This window comes from Arabidopsis lyrata, assembly GCF_000004255.2.
Source record: "Arabidopsis lyrata subsp. lyrata unplaced genomic scaffold ARALYscaffold_3, whole genome shotgun sequence".
Taxonomy (NCBI): domain Eukaryota; kingdom Viridiplantae; phylum Streptophyta; class Magnoliopsida; order Brassicales; family Brassicaceae; genus Arabidopsis; species Arabidopsis lyrata.
Window position 1 is genome coordinate 24,045,514 of NW_003302553.1, and position 21,004 is coordinate 24,066,517.

The window sequence follows — 21,004 nt, forward strand, 5'->3', positions numbered from 1 at the left end:
TTTTCTAGAGTTCTACGATTGTTAGATGAACTATTCTAAACTTTTGAACATGTTCTACGATGTTTAGACTAGTTTTATGTTCTAAAATATTTAGAAGTCCGATTTACAAATTTCTAAAAAGTTTTGAACATGTATTCTAAGCTTTCCTCTTTGTTTTAATTTGTTTGAAAATTCATTCTACGATTTACATTATGGTCTGAAAACGTTAGGACACAAAACGATTTAAGTATTTTTGGCGAATTTAGTTTTATTTTATTTTTCTAAAAAACTTAGACTACTTTTTCTAAACTCTTTAGATCGTAATCTAAACAAACAATATACTATATAAAAAGTAATATTTAATAAATATTTAGTTTCCGTTTATACGATTTTAATTTGTGAAATATTTAGAAATCCTAAATATTTTTTTTTGAAACGTAATATTTTTAATTTATATTTTCATCTTTATCTAAGATTCATATATCATGTTGTTTATAATTTTATATTTTTAATTGAAGAGTAGAATTTTTAGATTATTTTTTTTAATTTCAATGAAGATTTAAACACCGTGCTTATAATTTTAGATTTCAACATATATCATGATTTAATTTGTAATTGTATATGTTTTTTCCAATTTCTTTTTCCAACTAGAATATGTGAGGATTTAAATTAAATTTTTATATTTTTATTTATTTTTGGTGATAGTTTTAGTTTATTTGTAGTAATATTAGATTGCTTAGTATAATTTCTATTTTAATATTTTAATTAAAAATTCATAAATCATCGTGTTTATTATTTACTACTTTGTTTTTTAGTTGTGTCAAATTAATTTTTTAATTTCTCAATCTTTATTGGTTTGTCATAGATTCATATGATTATTGTTTTTATAATCTTTGTTATAACGACATTCAACCATTTCTATTAGATATATTTTTTACTCAAAAACAAATTGAGTCAACAGTTTTAATAGGTGAAAGACATTATGTAAAAGTGAAAATGAAAAGATATTTAGGTTGTTTAATGTGTTCATAAAAACATTTCGGAGGTGGTGGTTATGGTGGTAAAGAGCATGTCGGTGGTTTGTGGTAAAGTAGATAGTGAATTTGTAAATAGTTGTAAATACAATAACTATTTCACCGATCGTCTGTACGTAAATTTCCTTTGACAAAGTTTTGAAGTCTTATTGTATGCGAGAATTGCAAAATCACTTTTTGAGATTTGATAATAATAATAATGATAAATATTTTATTCAAATTTTGGTGATTGATAACTTGAGATTACTAAATTATTGTAGTAATCAAACATTACAACAATTTACTTATATAACAAAATTTTACCACAGTAATTTAGTAAGTTTACGCACATCAGACGGGATCTAATCTAGTTCTTTATACCGTACAAAATAAAATATGTTTTATGTTCAAAACTTAAAAAAAATGAAACATCTCATGGCGATTAATTAATCAATTAATTCAAGATAAAATATTATTTCTATTCAAAGAAAAAACATCTTGTGCGGATTAAAACCTTTGATGTGCTAAAACCATACGAGTTGATTCGAGGGGTTCTTGAAGAAGTTCCAAAAGTGGGTAACAAACTTGACTTGGATTTGTATGGATGAAGTTATGGGTAAAAAAAGGGTAAATATGTCTTTTAACACTCACTCGATAAAAAAAAAAAAAAGGAACTTAATTCTCATTTTTGCAGCGAAGAGAAAGAAGATGGTCGGTTGAGCTATTTTTGCTTCTCCCGACAAAATTCTCAGATCCGAAAACTTGCACCATCTTTCAATTATAAGATCTGGGTTTTACACAGCGCTACGAGTACTTACTATGGGGAGGAGAGGAGGCGATAGTTTCCGGAGAGCTGGACGGAGGAAGATCTCAAATGTGGTCTGGTGGGTTCTCTCTGGTATTGCCCTCTTGCTCTTCTTTCTCATTCTCTCCAAAGCTGGTCATATTGAACCTAGACCCTCTATTCCTAAGGTAACAATTCAATCAAAGATGTCTTCTTTTTTCGATTTCAATTGCTAAATTCCAACCCTTTAATCCTTCTTTTGTGCAGCGACGTTACCGTAATGACAAATTCTTAGAGGGTATGAATATGACTGAGGAAATGTTGAGTCCTACTTCCGTTGCTCGTCAAGTTAATGATCAGATTGCTCTTGCTAAAGCTTTTGTTGTCATTGCTAAAGAAAGTAAGAATCTTCAGTTTGCTTGGGACTTAAGTGCTCAGATCCGTAACTCTCAGTTGCTTTTGTCGAGTGCTGCTACTAGGAGAAGTCCTTTGACTGTGTTGGAATCTGAGCCTACTATTCGTGACATGGCTGTTTTGTTATACCAAGCTCAGCAGCTTCACTATGATAGTGCTACTATGATTATGAGGCTCAAGGCCTCGATTCAGGCTCTTGAAGAACAGATGAGTTCTGTTAGCGAGAAGAGTTCCAAGTACGGACAGATTGCTGCTGAGGAAGTGCCTAAGAGTCTTTACTGTCTTGGTGTTAGTCTCACTACCGAATGGTTTCAGAACTTAGACTTACAGAGGAACCTTAAGGAAAGGAGTCGTGTTGATTCGAAACTCACGGATAACAGTCTCTACCATTTCTGTGTGTTTTCTGATAACATTATTGCTACTTCTGTTGTGGTTAATTCCACTGCTCTCAATTCCAAGGCCCCTGAGAAAGTCGTGTTTCATCTTGTGACTAATGAGATCAACTATGCTGCAATGAAGGCTTGGTTCGCCATTAATATGGACAACCTCAGAGGAGTCACTGTGGAGGTTCAGAAATTCGAGGATTTTTCATGGCTGAATGCTTCCTATGTTCCGGTCCTCAAGCAGCTGCAAGACTCTGATACACAAAGCTACTATTTCTCTGGGCACAACGACGATGGGCGCACTCCAATCAAATTCAGAAACCCCAAGTATCTCTCGATGCTAAACCATCTCAGGTTCTACATCCCTGAAGTGTTTCCTGCGCTGAAGAAGGTTGTCTTTCTTGATGACGACGTTGTAGTTCAGAAGGATCTTTCGCCTCTCTTTTCGATCGATTTAAACAAAAATGTGAATGGCGCTGTTGAGACGTGCATGGAGACCTTCCACCGCTACCACAAGTACTTGAACTATTCTCATCCTCTCATACGCTCCCATTTTGATCCAGATGCGTGTGGGTGGGCGTTCGGAATGAATGTCTTTGATTTAGTTGAATGGAGGAAGAGAAATGTGACCGGCATATACCACTACTGGCAAGAAAAAAACGTGGACCGGACCTTATGGAAACTTGGCACACTACCTCCAGGACTTCTGACATTTTACGGGTTAACAGAGGCACTAGAGGCGTCGTGGCATATCCTGGGATTGGGATACACGAATGTGGATGCTCGCATGATAGAGAAAGGAGCTGTTCTTCACTTCAATGGGAACTTAAAGCCATGGTTGAAGATCGGGATAGAGAAGTACAAACCTTTGTGGGAGAGATACGTTGATTACAGTTCTCCTTTTATGCAACAATGCAATTTTCATTGATATCTTAGGGTCCTTAGTTTTACTTCCACTTCTAGACAGCTATATCTTCCACATTTGGTTACAGAGACACTTGCAAGAGTTTTGTATGCTCGAGCACCATCACTTACTGTATCTTGTGAATGTCATATTTAAATTCAATGAAGCATGAGCAATTCTCTTCATATTCATATTCAAAAAGATATTTTTATGTTTCAAACTTCAACTGAATAACAATAAACCCTATAATGTTGGCAACTAACTCATCTATTTCAAAAGATTGTTTCTTTTTTTGAAAGTTAAAAATGATTCTCTGTATTATCTTATAAGATTGACAAGCTTCCTTCTCTATCTTTCTCTCAGGTAGCAGAGTAACAATGAAGAGCTGTGAGCATCTACTCAAACCAAGAAGAGGAAAGTCCCGCGAGTTAAGTTCACGTTTTCTCTCCTCTCCGTCTGCATTTTCTTCTCCTAACCGCAGAAACTCCACTTCTAATTCATCTACCAAGAGAGATGATCAGAACAACAACGGTCTGAAAGTTCATCTCGGCCTGAAAAAGCATGATAGGATGTCAGATGGCACACGGGTTTGTTTCGGGTTACCAAACCAAAGTAGCATAGAAGTTGACTCAAAAGAAAATCGTAGGCCTTCACCGTGGATGGATGATGAGGATCATGTCATACTTCCTGGCAGATTTTCTGTTGATGAATGTACATTGTACAGAGCATCATCAAGGAGAAACTCATGCTCTCTACTATATGAGTCCTTAAATGATGAATCAGATTCAGAGTTGAGCGATGTGTCCTGTGCTTCAAGTCTTAGTACAAATCGTTCATCCCGGAACCATAATCCTGGTATCAAGGTCTCTTCTAAGTATCTGCATGATTTAACAGCTAAACCGAGCAAAGGCAACAACAATGTGACCAAAATAAGGTCACAAGAAGATTCACAGAGAGCTAATAGCTTTAGGGGCATTGAGAATAGGATGAAGAGGAATAATTCAGTGTCCAGGTATGGAAGTTCGATGTCTCAGTGGGCACTTTCACCAGGAAGGTCATTGGACACCCAGGCAGTGACAGTTCCAAGTTCAAAACTGAAGCCTCCAAGAGGCAAAGGCGTGGGTAAACTAATCAACCTTGGTTTCGATTTCTTCAGCAGCAAGAACAAGTCATCGCCCTTTACTTCACCACTAAAACCAAAGACATGTGACACAGAATCTGCTCATCAGCTGAAGCTTATGAATAACCGGTTGCTTCAATGGAGGTTTGTCAATGCTAGAGCCTCTGCTGCAAGCAATATCGTAGCCTCCCAAGAAAAGGTAATGATTTTCTACTCCCTGCTACTGCGGTCATCACTTCTTCTCATGCTTGTCACTTTATTGAGTTTCACATAATCCTGAGATCTTTGCTTTCTTCATCCTTTTGAGGCATGAAATCAAATAAAAGGGAACACCTTTTGCAGAATCAACTACTCTGTGCATGGGATACTCTTACCAAGTTAAAACATTTGGTTCTGCAAGAGAGAATCAAACTGCAGAAGAAAAACCTGGAGATGAAGCTGATTTATGTGCTTCTTTCTCAAGTAAGTATCAGGTCCAAACCCATTTACTAAGTCCAAGCCATGGAGGATATAAGCAAGTATAAACCGGATTGTTACGAAATATATCTGAAACAGGTTAAGCATCTTGAAGCTTGGGAGGACATGGAAAGACAACACCTTTCATCTCTATCCATGACCAGAGATTCCCTGCATTCTGTTCTTTCTAGGCTTCCCCTCAAAGAAGGTGCAAAGGTAAATCAAATCATGCTCTTCTGCTAACTTTTTGAACTCAAAACAACTTTTTTTTCTTGTCTCTTTTATTTTCCAACAACTCCTAAGGATTCAGGTGAACTTGGAATCAGCTGTCACTTTGTTTAAGAATGCAGAAACAGTCACTGATGCTATCATTTCAACTGTGAATATTTATGCTCCCACGGTAGGTTTTTTCGGCTGTGCAAACAAATGTGACATGATAATCGTGTATCTAAGCGGTTTAACAACCTATAATGTTCCATTAGCAGATGGAGAGTATTGTTCCACTTGCTTCCCAACTAGCGGAAGTGGCCACACAAGAGAAACTGATGCTGGAGCAATGCCATGACCTTTTGAGAATGATTTCCGAGTTAGAGGTACAAAGATTGTGTGTGCATGAACATATGAATACCTGATCTGATATGTTTCTGTTTTCTGATCATATTTTGGGATGTACACAGATGCAGGAGAGGAGCTTGAAGTGTTGCTTCCTGATTCAAAACAAACAGACTTTCGATATAAAACTTCGGTAATACTAGGACTGTTGCTTCCCCTTGTCAAAGCTTTGCGTCTCTGGTTTTTTAATAAAGGTTTGTAACTCAAGATTCAATTGACTTATTTGCAGAGAATTCCTTTGACAGGCTTAAAACAAAAAGCCCCTTAACTTTAAATCTATTATGGAATTTTCTCTGTACCCAAGTTTAAAGTGCTCATTTATCAGCTTTTTGTCAAGGCTTACAAGGGCTAATTGTGCCGTCAGCTAGCTTTGATTGCAATAAGCAGAGTCAAGAAGCCATGCGTAGTGTCCTCTCCCATGATTAATTGCACAAAAAAATAGATTTGACCAAAGAGAGATTGAGAGACAGCCTCGTGGACTTGTTAAAACTCAATCATGTCACGTTGCATGATAAGTTCTTCGTCCACTCGAAAAACATTATTGATGCCATGGACTTGGATTTACGAGAAAAGAGAGTCATGCACAAGTTCAAAACAGAGAGAGACTACATAAACATTAAGGACATAAAACACTAGTTTCAAAGCTGATGATGATTACTCCGCCAAAGCGTGGCCCAGTTATTTTGAACGATTTACGTAATTTACCAAGAAATAATAAAAATGGGAAATCCAAAAGTCATGAAAAAGAGGGAAAAAAAAAAAAAGAAAATAGAGAGACGCTTTGTTCTATTATATAAAGGAACCCTAAAGAAGTGGTAAAGCAAAGCAAAATCTCATTAGGTTTCAGTCTCAAAAGTCACTTCAGAAACCCTAAATATATCGATCCATGTCTCAGAAACGTTTCAATACGCCGATGGCTTCTTCAAGCGACGAAGATGAAGTGGAGACTCCAATCAGAGAAGGTGAAGACTCTTCGTCGGATGAAGAAGATGATGTTGTGTCCTCTAAAAACCCATCATCAGCCGTGATGAAGAAGCCAGTCGTTGCCACGGAGAAGCAAGTTTCTGATTCCGAATCTGGATCTGAATCAGATGAAGAAGAAACTGATTCCGACTCCGAAGAACCCGTGAAGAAAGATGAGGTTGTGACTAAGCCAGTGAAGCTTGTAACCGAAGCCAAAGATTCTGTCTTGAAGAAGAATCAAGATTCCAAGAAGGTGAAAGATTCTGAGAAATCTGTTTCAAAGCGTTCTCGTGAAACCGATGAAGCAGGAGCCTCTACTGATGTGAAGAGGGTCAAGAAGGTTTCAGGGGAAGCAGAGCAAAAGAGTGGTGGAGGAGAAGAAACGAAGAAAGCTTATTTCCAACGTGTTTGGACTGAAGATGATGAGATTGCGGTTTTACAAGGTCTTATTGATTTCAGAAACGATACTGGGGTAAGTCCTTATGATGATACTAATAGGGTTTATGAGTTGTTGAAGAAATCTATTAGCTTTGATGTCTCTAAGGTTCAGTTCATGGAAAAACTTAGGAATTTAAGGAAGAAGTATGAGAACAATCTTGTTAAAGCCAAGAGTGGTGATGAACCTACGTTTGTAAAAACTCATGATCGCAAGGCTTTTGAATTGTCTAAGTTTGTTTGGGGAGCTATTGAATCAGCTGTGAAATCTAGTGGGAAGTCGAAGAAGAGTAGTAAGTCGAAGAAAGTTGAGTCTGTGAACCATGAGCTTGATTCTTCTTTGCCCAATGGTAAGAACGAGGGTGCCGCGGATCTGGATACGTTTCCCAAGTCTTCTCTTGTAAGATGGCTAGTGAGTTTTGGTTTTGATGAATTTTCTGCTCAACAAGGATTGAGTTGCCTTGCCTCAGAGGATAAGAAGAGATTCGAGGAGAAGTGGAAAGCATTGCAGGTTAGGGAATTCGAGTTCTATTCGCAGAAGAGCGGTTTTCTTCATGAAGTGGTAGCAAAGATGGCTGAAGCATTTCCATCAAATGCTTAGATATATATGGAATTCTCTTTTGTTTTTTTGGTTCTGCCTTTTTTGCCATGAACTCCGGCTTTTTTCTCATTTTAGTTTCTATTGACTCTTGAAAAAGAGTTCATTTTGTAATATTGCGGATTTATCAACTTAGTTTCTATTGACTCTTGAAAAAGAGTTCATTTTGGAGTATTGCGGATTTATCAATATAATTTTAGTTTCTATTGACTCTTTGATGTGTCATAGCCTCAACTGTTTATTAATCTCAGTGGTAACTACCACTAAGAAGGGATCAGGACAATCAAATTATCGTGTAAGTGCCTTTTTTATTCATATATGTTTTATCTTTCTTGTCCACTGATCTCTGATTTTAGTTATCCCCGATGGACTAGTAGTGAAGACGTTGCATATAAATTGATCTATCGCTTACATATTTTCGATTTCAGTTATTAGTGCTTACTTGTGGCCATTGATACTTTTTTTCTGGTCTTAGATATGGTGTAATGGTTTACTTACTTGCAATGGCTGTTACATTATTCATATCAGTTTCTTGTTCATTGGATTGTTGTCTGTGATTAGGTCTCGTAATAAGAACATTAAAATGTAAATTTATGTGAGTCAAGCCAAGAATCTGAATTGTCTTTCATTACAAGCTACGTTGTTGACAATAACAATCTTAAAGTTTTTTCTTGTTTTTGTAAGTTATAGAACTTTGAAAGTGGAAAATTCAAACCACTCTTCCTTGCAGCCTCGTGGACTTGTTGAAACTCAATCATGTCACGTTCGTCCTTGTCAGATATTCTCCCCACTTGTTGCAAGATGAGTTCTTCGTCCCCTCTAGAAACATTATTGATGCCGTGGACTTGGATTACGAGAAAATTAAAAGAGTGATACACAAGTTCAAAACAGAGAGACTACATGAACATTAAAGACATTAAACACTAAGCAATACGAGGCAAAACAGACACTATATATGAACATAAACAAACTGTCATCAATAAAGACAAAGGTCATGTAACATCCCAAGTAACAAGACGAAACTAAACTACAACTGAATTAAGAACAAACGCTTCCATGATGATGATCACGAAAACCCGTGAAACTACCGTCTTCTAGTCTATTGAACAACGAGCGAGCACTCTTTAGAGAAACATGAGGTTCTCAACCTGACCAGGGAAGATAGAGATTACACGACGGTTCAAATGACTATCCCACCGTAAAAGCTTTAGTTCCGTGATTCCTTCTATGAAGAATCTTCTCACAGCATTTTTCTTGGGATCATAATAGAGAACATAAAATGGTGGTTCATGAAACATTGTTTCTGGTGCCAAAACAAACTCACCTGCATCCGTGAGACAAAAGACTTGAAAAGATGCATGATTCAGTGTTCCAACACGGCACAACAAAAACCTTATTCGACCATTCATGTTTCGCAGCGTCCACTAGAACCCACATATCAATTCTACATGTAGAAAGTCCAGTAGATTCAGAGCCCATGATAGCAAGCTTTCCTTCGTAGCGTGTCAGCTTTGTAAACAGAGCGGTTTCTGGTGTTTTTATAAGATGAAACTTTTCAGACCTAACATCAAAACTCATGACTGCTTTATCTTCGTCGAGAAAAGCCGGATATGTGTCAAGATAAGCTTCATAGTATAACACACCATCAATGCATAGATCAAGAGACTCAGGTGCGTGAGGAGGGAAATCTTCAATCATCCTCCAAGAGCTCCCATTTCCCAATGTCAAAACCCGAAGGTCCTCAGCTAAACCACGTCGCCAACCAATATTCATTCCTTTAGTCATACACAAAACTTTGTAATCACCATGAATGGGATCATAATCTAAGTAGTGGTACATATCTCTCCTCTGAGAATAAATCTTGGGCAGAGTAATAGATCGTCTAGTGCTAGAGTTTATGATTAAGGAGGTCCATGGCAAATCCATGAACAGAGGCAGAGAAAGTTGTGTACGGCGTAGGAAAGCATTTCATATGGTAACTTGCTACAGAAGTTGATGATGATTCACCTTGATTTTGGGGTTGAATCGATTTTGCCAAAACCTTGTTGAGAAAAAGGAGAAGAAATGAAGATTAGATAGGTTTTGCCTTATTATATGCTAAGTCCACATAATAAAAATTGAATAATTTTAACTCATAGGTTTTAAAATATGTTTTCCTTTCATTCAAAATGCGCATTTATCACTATTTTTATAATGATTATTTTTTTCCTTTGCTTGACACCAAATAAAGTGTTCAACACGTTTTAGGGTTTGATTGGCTGCAAAACAAGTAATAACATTTGGGGTTTAATTTGGTTGACTGAGTCTGAAACACGTGTCCTCGACAAGCTAGCCCTATGCACGACGTCATACTACCTGATGATACAAAAGGTTAGCCCTAACCTACATCCTTCTCAACCGTCCAAAATTCACCTGTAAATCTATCTCACAAAGATCAACGGTGATTCTAGAGTACGACACTAAAGAGTAACAATACATAATAGTACAATTTTAGTACCATCTGAATGCATTTTATCTTCTCTCCTTAGCTTGAAGAAATTACGTACATGCAAAATAAAAATGGCTCCGAGTATATCAACCATCAGAAATTACTATACTCACCAAGAGTACTCTGTAGATTTCTTTGGAGAGGAATTGATCGTCAACGTAACGCGAACTCCATCGGTAATCAGAAAATGGATCAACAACGTCCACTTCTTCAACCGTTTTACCTCTCACCCTCTTGTTGTTGGACTCGGCGTCTATTGGACACTGCCTGGTCACTACGCTGACCCTCCGCCTGAGAGTTACAATCGTCCAGCGGATACTCTTCAGTTATGCGTTGGTACACGATGTATAATCATCCAGCTTTCTCACTGTGACCACGTCCCCTATGCCCTCCACAACTTTCTCGCGAGTTACACGCACGTTGGTGTGTGGAATAGTCAAGACGCGACAAAGCTAGAGCAGTGTAGACATCAGTTGAAGATTGGGAAACTTTTGGACATAAGGAGGTTTGTTGAAGGTTCAAGAGGGAGCTTGAGGGGTTGTTCGTTTGAGGAGATTTTTGAAGAATGCATGGGTTATCGAGGAGTGAGGCTAGATCCCGAGGTAAGCACGAGTGATTGGAGCGTTTACGACCTTTGCGAAGATCAGATCCTTCAGGCGTCAATAGATGTGTATGTTTGTTTCAAGCTCGGTGTTAGGGCTCGTCTATGGGAAGTTTGAGAAAATGTTTCAAAGGAATCTTTCTTTTGTTAGGTTGTGAGGAAAAGAAACTGTTTTCCACTCGTTAATTTATTCCATGCGTAATAAGTAGTTGTATCTTTTTTATTTGTTTGGGCAACAATATCTTTCTTTTTTGTTGATGAAGATGTTGTATAATGTTATTAAGGAATGATAGGATTTGTAAATGTTATAACTATATCTTTGATTACAAAATTGATGGATTGATTTATCTCAATTAAACACACTCATCCTCTATCTAAACCTGTAATTCACCGGCTTGGATTATGTGCAAAAGATTATTGCTTCTAATTAAAGGTGCATAAACATTACTTCTTCTATACATAATCAAATCCTTTTCTCTTTTGTAGCAAGTTCAGCAATATTTGCATATGTATCCAAATACAATTTGGTGAGATAAATACTTAAATTTCTGATAAATAAACAAGTGAAAGTTTTGACCAAAAAATTAAATAAATTAAAGTGAAAGATGAAACGAAGTCTTTCAAGACAAATATTTTTACAGTTTCTTTTTTTTTTTTGTCAAAACATATACATGTCCATTAACATGAGGTACTCGCAATTTGCAAAGAGTTATACTAGAGAGAAGAAACGAAGAATGGATTATATATGGTTTTGCTTTCTTATATATTTCCACATCATTTAAAATTTTAAACCAAAATTAATTGAATAATTTAATTAACTCATAAACTTTTATATGTATGCTTGTCTTACATTCAAAATGCGTATTTATCAGTATTGTTATAAATGATGAGCTTTTTCATTGCTTGACACCAAATTAAGTGGTCACCCTCACCCACGTTATAGGATTTTATTCGGTTGCATATTTTTTTTCTAATAAGAACCGGAACCTGAAATTATCTGGGGTTGGGGTAACTAAAACGTGTGTCCTCGAGACAACCTATACACGCAGTCCTACTACCTGATGATGCAAGGCTAGCCCTAACCTACATGCATCTCAACCGTCCAAATCATGAATCTCTCTCACAAATATCAACATTGATTCTCATTAAAGCATTGTTTTTCTTCTTCTTAGAGCATGAGCAATGGAATAAGTGCAAGGATATGTCTTAAAAGTGATTAATTATTAAAATAATGTAAGACAAAAGTATTGGCTTTAAATGAGTATATGTAAAATAAAAAGGTGAAGCGTAATAAACAAATTATCTACGTTGTGGGAACGCGTGGGAACACGGAGCTAACAAATTATCCAATCAAAACGCGCCCTTGTGGCGCTAACACTCTCCAAGAAAAGAGTGTAACTTAACACTCGGATATACATAAAAGTGGACTATTCTAATTATTTTGGATTTTTAAATTCTAACACCCAACCAAAAGATGTACCGATGTGTATGGCCTTAGAGAAAGTACATGCAAAATCAAATTGAAATTACTCTCTCCTTCATGTTTTACTTATAACTTGATTAGATACTACTTATATAAGGCTTTTAAAGCCACACTTAAATGCTATTGCAATTTAAGACTTTTACTCGGGAGTTTATCAAGTAAAACGAAACCTCTTCACTTCAACCAAAAAGCCAAACCACAAAGAAAACTCTTCATCTTCATCAAAACTTGGAATATTGTGAAGACGACTCAAGCCCACAAGGTATCAAAAACGTTTAATTTCTTTTATCATTGCATGAAGATTTGTTTTGTAAGAATCTTAATCTCTGTTTGATCTCATGTGGGTAGCAATAACCAATGACAACGTTAATCGACTCATACGCTGCACAATGTTGGAAGTGTCTCAAAGTGAGATATGTAGAGTCCCAAGAAAAATACGAGGATATTCGAAGCGAAACACCGAATAAGTCTTTTGAATGCAGGAGCTGTGAAGAACCTGGAGATGTGGATATGAACTTTGATTCCCCTGCTGTGCGTTGGTTTCAAGATCGACATGGTATACCCAAAACCCCTCAAGGGTTGAAGAGGATTTTGGTTGTTCGACGAAGCGGCGAGAAAGCCGATGTTTATTACCAAACAGAAGCTCCTAAACGAAAGAGACTAAAGTGTTTCAAGGACGTCACTAAGTTTATTGAAGACAATGAACAATTCAAAGACATGAAGATAGAAGAGGTTTCTTTTGCCGCACCCAAACGAATGAAGAAAAAAAAAGTCTAACTAAGGATGTTGTTGCTGATAACAAGACTTGACAAGATCAATAATTTAAGGTTTATAACAAGACTCTTAGTTTCCTTTTACATAAAACTCAAGCACTAGCTTTTTTTTTTTATTATGAGTTTTAAGGCTTTATTTTTCTCTCTATCGATCTATTGAATGTCTTTTTTGTTTACCTAATGATAATGTTGATGTTAAAGACTCAAAACATGGTAGTAGAATTCAAAAATACAACTAAAGATCTTTTTTTTTTCTGGGTACATATATAGAATTGATGAGAAACAGAGAGATGAAAAATGCTAAGAGTCAAAAAAAAAAAAGTCCACAAAACAAAAGCCTCTGCCGGAGAAGGAGGTTTTCAGGTGTTTCCCAACCAAAACGCACAATACGACGTCGTTTAGAAGCAGAAACGACATTTCTTTAAAGTTTCGGGTATCACTTGATTCTCTTACCTTCATCAATCAATCAATCTCCTGGAAACATTTGGGAGCCTCTCAGATCCTCAAGAAAACCCTAAATCAGAAGTCGAGATCGATGGCGTCCTTCGCTCGCCGAGCCATGAGCTTAGCTCATCAGATCCCATCTGCTCGTGTTTCCCCTGGAGCTTCTTCTATTGGTCAGCGTCGTTGTCTCGCCGGCGCCGCTGGTAACTCTCCTTTTTTCTCTTTTCGACATTTGCTTTGAAATCTACGATTGTTTCGGTATCAATTTTAGGACGCATAGCTTATTTCGCACATTGTATGTCTAATTCGTGTTTTCACGAACCAAATGTTACAACTTTGTGAAGATTTTGTAATCTATTGTTTGTTATCACTGGAATTGAATCACTGTATTATCTTAAATAAGAATTGAGTTTTTGAGCAAATTTGTGTATTTGTGTGTACTGTGCAGATCACCATGGATCTACCAAGGTTGACTTCTGGAAACAGCCCACGAACCCAGGAAACTGGAAAGAGGAGCATGTATGTGTATCATCATCATGTGTTTTGTTAATTAAAGCTGTGTTTTTTGGTGTTTGACACAAAATACCTGACCAATCTGCAGTTTGTGCTTATTTCTCTGTCTGGCTGGGGATTACTTTTCTACAGTGGATACAAACTCGCCACCGGGGGAAAAAAAGAGGTACTTGCTCTTGCTCTTGCTCTTCTTACATCGGAAAGCGGCTTCGTGCTCCTTCCCTTATGCGGGTTTTTTTTTTTGGTTTTTAATCTTTGCAGGAGCCTGTGGAGAGTACACAATGAGTTTCATTGTCACTTGGAAGACCCTTTTATGGAGAGACCTCTCATTCTCATGCACTTTGTTTTCCCTTTTAGCAGATTGTGACTGGTCTTGTGTTTCCTTTTGAAAATAATTTGCATCACTTTTGAGATCTGATGATGTCTGCAATGGATGATTCTTGATAGTTTTGTGTTTCATAATATCCTATGTTTCAAACAGACAGGATTTAAGCGAAAACATTGTCTCACTCTGCGTATGTTGATTTATGCTTTGGATTTATTTCCATTCTATTTGTCTGGTTTGGATATCAAATTTTGTTGGAGGTAATTCTGGCCATGTGTCTTCCACCTTCCAAGTACATATTGTCTGATCCAAATGTTTGTAGTTGCTCTTGTCTCATGCGTTTATTCTTGACATAGTTTCTTCAGCATACTATTACTGTCAGACCGTCACTGCTTGCTTCTTGTTATTGATCTCTGGCCTTGTGTAGTATTTGGGGAGGTTAAAAGGTTGAAACTAGATTAGGTGCATGTTCTCGTAGTGATGCTAAATTTGCTCTCCAAGCCCAAGTCGTTTTTTTTTTCAGTTGTTTGTGTTTCCTACTTGGTCTCCCCAGTCACATAACAGGTGTAACAAGCTACTGATTAAAGAAAATGCAGAGCATCCACCATACATTACAAGGTTTTGCAGAAGAATTAAAGAAGTTAGAGAGATGAAGTCAAATGGGTTGGGCGTTGGTGGTGAAGTCGAGGCAAGTCTGGCAGTTACAATCAGAGAAACGGCAGAGCTTGCAACCAAAGCAGACGCAAGACGTGCAGCCTTTGCAAGACGGAGATCGAGTGCACCCTCTGAACACTTTCCTGCTCCCTCTTTCTTCCTCCTCCTCGCATGTTATCTTGTTGAATGGATAATCACAACACTTCCAATTAGGCTCAGCTATTGCATCATGGTGCATCCGGCATTCACCTCTGCTCCTCAACCTGAACCTCCTCTCCTTCCCGCATTTGCTGCACCCAACAAACTCATCCCGATGAATGACTTTCGATACGTTAGAGTTCTTCAATGCTTTGTTGTAGTATCTGAGCAACACTGATTTTGAAAGTGGAACCTTGTCTCCCTCGATAAACACCCACACATTGTTCCTCCAGTTTCTAGAGGTTTCTCTCTCAGAATGCTTCTCGAAGGCAGCAGGCGTTAACTTGTCTACCATCATAGAATCAAAGCTGTCAAGATCACTTTGAAAGAAACTCGAACATGTAAATTTAAAATGGAGATACATGACAATGTAAGATTATGCCAGGCTTTAAAAGACTGCATGTGAAACATATTGCATCTAGCAAATAAAAGCAGCCTTAGTTCATCATCGAGGCCAAAGAGACAGTTGCATTGCATTCTTGACACTATCATGATATCCATATATAACCGCGATGATGCAAACAAAGTTGTAGAGCTAGGTAATCTCACGTATTCACATGAAACATGCATATAAAAAAGAAGTGAGAGATAAGAAGAGGAACCTTCGTGGCAAGCGGGAGTGCATTGGCAGGTGATTTGAAGTTCTCCATCTGAAAATATCTTAAGCCTCGCAATGGCGTCTCCGTAACGGTGGCTGGTGCAGCCACACATCACCTCGACGTAATCGTCTCCCACATGGACTCCACTTATTTCTTGCAGCTCCTCTTTGCTGAACAGTTCCTTGGACCCACATTCTCTCTCCATCTCCGATCGGGACAAAAGTAAAGAACGACGAAGAGCTTCTTCCTACGAAGTATTATATAGGATTAGAGCCCTAAACACCAAGGGACAAGAAGGTAATTTGACATGAGTAAAAGAGCAAAAGCCCTAAAGGAGCTAGCATCAGTAGTAACGAAGGATCTGATAATTATATAGCAAAATCTCAAAGGTTAAAAGCTTTTGGAGTAAAACAAAAAAAGAGAGAGAGACTTTGGTGTTTTTCTAGGTTTTAGGGGATTTGAAAGAAACTCTCTATAGAGACAGAGAGATGATGGATGCAAATTAGGTGGCCAAAGAAAAATACAAGTCGTGGGGCATGGGAATTGTGAATCTTTTAGTTTTAAAAGAATATTATCTACGTAACGTTCATACATATAGATGTGTGTTTTGTAATTGTTGTGATTGTCCATATATGGTTGGTTGATGAAAAAAGAGAAGAGATTAAGTAAAGCTGTTTTCTAAACCCATAGAAATTAAATTACCTCTTCTCTCTTTACTTTCTTTCTTTCTGACTTTTGAGGTCTCTGTATAAATCAAGGTTTCATGGGTTTACCATTTATGTACACAAATAATGCTTTTTCCTTAGAGTTAGGTATATGACAGTCACATCTGTGTCCTTATTCTCCATTGCGGCCCAACTCCAATGTGCCCATACATATGTATGTACATGTATACACATATACAAAGACACACCTAAACTTTAATTGTCTATGTCAATGTGTGTAGGCATGTCATAAGTTACATTTTTAAAAAGTACATATATAATGTATATTCCTTCCGTTTCAAATTATTTGTCATTTCGAAGTTAAATTTTGGTTCAAATTAGTTGTCGTATAGTCATTCCGTTTCAAATTATTTGTCATTTAGAAATTAAATTTTGTTTCAAATTAGTTGTCGTTTTATGTTTCAATGTATGTTTTGACCGATTTTCTAATTTTATTCATGATCTTTTAACTTATTAGTTGATTATATAAAGAAAACACATTAATTAGGAATAAAACAAAAAAAAATGAAATGTTTTTATTTAATATATGTAAAATACTCTTAAACGATAACTAATTTGAAAGAGAGGTAGTATACCATTACCTCATTCCCTTTGTTGCAAACCCAAAAAATGACCAAGAAGAACTCAAGTCAATAATGAGCCGCACCAAACTCCACCTCATCCACGTTGTTTTTAGAGACTTTTGACCCTCAAAATTTCACCTACGACCCACTATATATATCAAAACAGTTGTCTTTTTATTTTTAACAAATCATATAGACCACAATCTTTATATATATAAGAATTTGAAGGATAGAGATGTTAATTACTACATGGTCACGATGCTACCAATAACTCATTATACACTAGTTGATGACTTGCATGCATTGCCATATAGATATGCAAAGTAAGGCAAAATGCAAAGAAATCAGGTTTAAGAACTAAGGCAATAAGGCATGGCTACACAAACCAAATCTCTTGCAGTTGTCGTTAAGACAAAACACCAATGATGAGATTTGATGTTTTTGCCTCAATGATTTCATGTTTGATCGTTTCACCTTTTTTATTTGATCTTTGCTAATTTCAATTTTTACTCAAAGCAATGTATAACATATCTAAACACAAAATGAAGATAAATGATTGATGTCGGTAATAATACGTTCTAAGAATGACAACATCGTACTGTTTTTAATTTTTACTTTGAAATTTATGAATTACTGAGCAAGTCCATATATCTTTGAACGATCTGGTCGGGTGTATAGTCCGTATAATAGCCTTTTCCCACAAGCAGACCTTCCTCTCTGCCAAGCCTCTCGATCAGTCCCTGAACTTCATCTGCTCCCACTTGGCTTGGATTCAACAAGTTACAGGCGACCTCTATGACTCCTTCCCCGTGTACCAGCGCCATTGTCTGCACTGAAGCCAAGCCCCCTCCTCTCTCGCTCGTCTTCCTCGCCATTCTCCTCACTGCCTTGAGATCGTTTGACATGACAGGCACATTATAGTTACTCACCCACCCACACGCCCCAACTGCTACAACCCCTTTGGCTTTGCTCACCTCTTGTGGCCCTGCATCTGGCTTCACCGGCACCATCTCCAGCTCTAATCCACCTGCCCATTCATGTCCCTCCCTGTTCGCCTTGAAGTACCCCAGCTTCCTTCTGATCGAATCCAGCGTGCACTGCTCCTTTTCTGCTGCTCCATAGAGATATGTAGGAACTGCACAAGGGTGGGTCATATATCTCAGTCCATATATCAATATAGAGATTGCTACAAAGACTTGCATGTTCTATGGCTTAGACGAAGATGAGATTTTAAAGACAGTACATCATTCTGCCTATCACAGTACACACCAACTACACCATACAAACAATACTCTATTCTTATCTTGATAAGAGCAGCGAGCAGAACATTGCTTCAAAGACTTCCATGTTCTGTGGCCAAGAGATAATGAGATAATAAAAACAGAACACCAACACCACTCTGCCTATCACAAAGTACAGCAGACAAACAATGCTCTGTTCTTATCTTGATAAGAGCAGAGAGCAGAGAGCAGAGCATTAATACAAAGACTTCCATGTTCTTTGGCCTATATATAATGAGACAATAAAAACAGAACATCACTCTGCTTAGCACAAAGTACAGCATACAAACAATGCTATGTTTCTTATCTTGATAAGAGTAGAGAACAAAGCATTTCTACAAAGACTTCCATGTTCTATGGCCTAGAGATAATGAGATAATAAAAAGAGGACATCACTCTGCCTATCACAAAGTACACATCAACTGCCGCAATACAAACAATGTTCTGCTCTTAGCTTGGTAAGTATCTTTTAAAATTCAGGAATTCACATGTTTATGACTGAGGTCTTCTATTAAGTACTGACCTCGAAGAATGGAGCCGATATCCATCGCTACGGAATTGGCAACGGAAGAAACTTGTTCTAAAGAGGTTTGAGACAAGGGGTGAAAACATATGTGGTCGACCACTCCAAGCCGAGGATGGGTACCACAGTGCAACTCAAGATTAATAGTGTTGAGAGCAGTCTTAACCATAGCAAACACCGCATTCTTCAAGGAAGAAGATGACCCGTTAGCAAGCGAGGATACAACAGTGTAACCAACCCTACCATAAGCCGCATCTTCAAACTTGTTGACGATTGCAACTGGTGGAAAAGCCTTTACAGCTCTCTCAATAGCTTCGAGGGCGGTCTTATTCCGCGCTTCAGATATGTAAACCTTGCAACAACCAAGCATTTCTCTCAACATCTCCTCCGACCACCTATACATATATAAGTACAGATGTGAGTTTGTGTGCTCATTATAAGGCTAAAAAATAAGCTATGACATTTGTCCACCACATATAGATTTGTGGTCAGCATTCACAAGTCCAGGAAAAAGGACAAGCCAATAATAACACATAGATTGTCTGTCTACACACACCTCTTAAAGAGAGAAACTTTGGGGTAAAAGAGAGAAACTTGAAAGCCAAACATACAATACAAGAGTGTTTTTATGGAGGTAGGTCCTAAAAGTCGAGATTGGAGGAAGGATTAGGGTATCCTTTGTACTCCAATTGTTTCTTGGAAATGCCGAGAGATGCACAAATGATGCTGAATTTGAGTCTGAGATCATCCTTAATCCCGTCTTTGGCCTCGCCCTCGGGGTCCAAAAGCGGGAATTTATCGAGCAAGACATGGAAATCATTGAGATGCTTATGGAGCAGAGGAGAGAAGCGAGTGGGATCAATACGGAGAGCTGAATTCCAAAGAACAGAGCAACCTTTGTAGAATCCAATAAGCTCGCCTGTTTCGAACCCGAGTTTCAAACCCAGATGACGAGCGTCTTCACGACCCGACACGAGACCTTCTTCGTAACCCTCATCGAAGCCTTGTTGAATGTGTGTCTCCTCTAAACGCACGATACAATCGAGGAAATCTTCGTTCAGACCGGAACTCATAGAAGAAACTTTGTTTTGATTGTTTTTTAAGTTGACAAAGATCAAGAACAAGCTAAATCGGGATAGAGATCGATCTGACAATGACGAACGAGGAAAGAGATTTAACAAAACTCACCAGTTCGATAGAATTTGATTGCAGCAGCAGAATCAATGGACGTGAGAGACGTAAAATGATTTTAGGGTATAGGTAATGATGGACGATGAATACAAAATTTGGGCCTTATTGGGTCATATAATAAGCAGCCCAATATAATTTGCCTTTATTATTTGAGGGATCTAAAAGAGAGAGAGAGAGAGAAGAGCATTGAATGGTGAAAGCTGTATAAGCAAGCAAGTTGGGGAATTATTCCTTCGTTCATGTGGCCTTTCTGCTTTTTCCTATTAAGTGTTCTGACGAAACTGAGATTTTTAAGTGAAAGGATCACTTGTTTTATTCAGAAACAGAGATAAATGAATAACAAAAACATTAGCTAGGGTCAAAGGTAGGCAATCAAGCGACATACAATGGCAAGTAGCTTGTTGATTAAAAAAAAAACGAATGAATTAACACAAAAAAACGTTGGTTCATCAGACTCAGTGGTAAGATTTGAGCACAGCACCGCAGAAATGACAGACGATAGCTTTCCAAGCTTTGCGGTAGAAAGGGACTCCACAGAATCTTGTGGAGGTTCTCATGTCGGCAACCACTGCTCCTCCTCCGCATCTTGAGCATAACCCGGCCGCCGGCTTTCTCCCCCGGACTTGCTTCCTCTGGTCTACAAGGAAACAGAAGATGGCCATTTCTTGAATCTTGTTGTTGTGTTTTTTTACCTCAGGTCTTGTTGGGACAATGAGGCCTAGTGTGTGTGTGTGTGTGTCTTTTATAGCAGTTTGGGAGTTATCCAACAGTTCGGATCGGGGCCGCGTGTCACACACAGATACAGCTGGCTCGCTGACTTGCATTGACTTTTGTTCAATATTCAAAAACTGACATTGAATTATAATCACCACTTGTGCAACATCTTCTTATCACTCTCAACTGCTTGACTATTTATTACTACAGAAGCCCATTTCCTCATTAACTACACCCATTGACTTTCTCACTCGTAGCCATTATTTTAA

At 37.7% G+C, this 21,004-nt stretch overlaps 10 protein-coding genes across 14 annotated transcripts; 6 read left to right on the forward strand and 4 right to left on the reverse strand.

Moving 5' to 3' along the window:
- Positions 1–1,668: 1,668 nt before the first annotated feature.
- LOC9322372 (probable galacturonosyltransferase 10) lies at positions 1,669–3,662 on the forward strand. Its single transcript, XM_002884176.2, has 2 exons — positions 1,669–1,964; positions 2,044–3,662. Exons 1-2 carry the CDS (start codon positions 1,812–1,814, stop codon positions 3,499–3,501), a joined length of 1,611 nt encoding a protein of 536 aa, XP_002884222.1. The 5' UTR covers positions 1,669–1,811; the 3' UTR covers positions 3,502–3,662.
- Positions 3,663–3,749: 87 nt separating this feature from the next.
- LOC9320289 (QWRF motif-containing protein 3) lies at positions 3,750–5,989 on the forward strand. 2 transcript variants are annotated; one of them, XM_021032203.1, is made up of 7 exons: positions 3,750–4,796; positions 4,940–5,059; positions 5,153–5,269; positions 5,364–5,453; positions 5,536–5,646; positions 5,731–5,798; positions 5,895–5,989. In XM_021032203.1, exons 1-7 carry the CDS (start codon positions 3,855–3,857, stop codon positions 5,905–5,907), a joined length of 1,461 nt encoding a protein of 486 aa, XP_020887862.1. In that variant the 5' UTR covers positions 3,750–3,854; the 3' UTR covers positions 5,908–5,989. The 2 variants fall into 2 exon arrangements, with proteins under 2 accessions (XP_020887862.1, XP_002884223.2); XM_002884177.2 differs by having other exon boundaries at positions 5,539–5,646.
- A 465-nt stretch (positions 5,990–6,454) lies between these two features.
- On the forward strand, positions 6,455–7,621 carry LOC9320290 (probable transcription factor At1g11510). Its single transcript, XM_002884178.2, is given in 2 exon segments — positions 6,455–7,554; positions 7,557–7,621. Coding segments are annotated over 2 exon segments (1,068 nt in total). The 5' UTR covers positions 6,455–6,551.
- Positions 7,622–8,785: 1,164 nt separating this feature from the next.
- LOC9320291 (F-box protein At2g21930) lies at positions 8,786–9,434 on the reverse strand. The gene is made up of 2 exons (XM_021032186.1): positions 9,038–9,434; positions 8,786–8,985 (listed from the first exon to the last, which is right to left on the reverse strand). Exons 1-2 carry the CDS (start codon positions 9,432–9,434, stop codon positions 8,786–8,788), a joined length of 597 nt encoding a protein of 198 aa, XP_020887845.1.
- Positions 9,435–9,927: 493 nt separating this feature from the next.
- On the forward strand, positions 9,928–11,086 carry LOC9322373. Its single transcript, XM_002884179.2, has one exon. The coding sequence runs from the start codon at positions 10,221–10,223 to the stop codon at positions 10,866–10,868; it is 648 nt and encodes a 215-aa protein (XP_002884225.1). The 5' UTR covers positions 9,928–10,220; the 3' UTR covers positions 10,869–11,086.
- A 1,163-nt stretch (positions 11,087–12,249) lies between these two features.
- LOC9320292 (methyl-CpG-binding domain-containing protein 3) lies at positions 12,250–13,268 on the forward strand. The gene has a single exon (XM_002884180.2). The coding sequence runs from the start codon at positions 12,591–12,593 to the stop codon at positions 13,008–13,010; it is 420 nt and encodes a 139-aa protein (XP_002884226.1). The 5' UTR covers positions 12,250–12,590; the 3' UTR covers positions 13,011–13,268.
- A 20-nt stretch (positions 13,269–13,288) lies between these two features.
- Positions 13,289–14,510, forward strand: LOC9320293. Its single transcript, XM_002884181.2, has 4 exons — positions 13,289–13,653; positions 13,899–13,969; positions 14,052–14,129; positions 14,225–14,510. Exons 1-4 carry the CDS (start codon positions 13,542–13,544, stop codon positions 14,246–14,248), a joined length of 285 nt encoding a protein of 94 aa, XP_002884227.1. The 5' UTR covers positions 13,289–13,541; the 3' UTR covers positions 14,249–14,510.
- A 288-nt stretch (positions 14,511–14,798) lies between these two features.
- On the reverse strand, positions 14,799–16,381 carry LOC9320294 (protein ULTRAPETALA 2). Its single transcript, XM_021033037.1, has 2 exons — positions 15,743–16,381; positions 14,799–15,428 (listed from the first exon to the last, which is right to left on the reverse strand). The coding sequence occupies exons 1-2, from the start codon at positions 15,942–15,944 to the stop codon at positions 14,944–14,946; spliced, it is 687 nt and encodes a 228-aa protein (XP_020888696.1). The 5' UTR covers positions 15,945–16,381; the 3' UTR covers positions 14,799–14,943.
- Positions 16,382–17,557: 1,176 nt separating this feature from the next.
- LOC9322374 (formimidoyltransferase-cyclodeaminase) lies at positions 17,558–20,181 on the reverse strand. Of its 4 annotated transcripts, none has more exons than XM_021031776.1 (3): positions 19,442–20,181; positions 18,831–19,225; positions 17,558–18,162 (listed from the first exon to the last, which is right to left on the reverse strand). In XM_021031776.1, exons 1-3 carry the CDS (start codon positions 19,648–19,650, stop codon positions 17,651–17,653), a joined length of 1,116 nt encoding a protein of 371 aa, XP_020887435.1. In that variant the 5' UTR covers positions 19,651–20,181; the 3' UTR covers positions 17,558–17,650. The 4 variants fall into 4 exon arrangements, with proteins under 4 accessions (XP_020887435.1, XP_020887437.1, XP_002886308.1 ...); XM_021031778.1 differs by having other exon boundaries at positions 20,019–20,179; XM_002886262.2 differs by having other exon boundaries at positions 19,515–20,012.
- A 127-nt stretch (positions 20,182–20,308) lies between these two features.
- Positions 20,309–20,981, reverse strand: LOC9322375. Its single transcript, XM_002886263.2, has one exon. It carries the CDS (start codon positions 20,843–20,845, stop codon positions 20,477–20,479), a length of 369 nt encoding a protein of 122 aa, XP_002886309.2. The 5' UTR covers positions 20,846–20,981; the 3' UTR covers positions 20,309–20,476.
- Between the last annotated feature and the right edge of the window lie 23 nt (positions 20,982–21,004).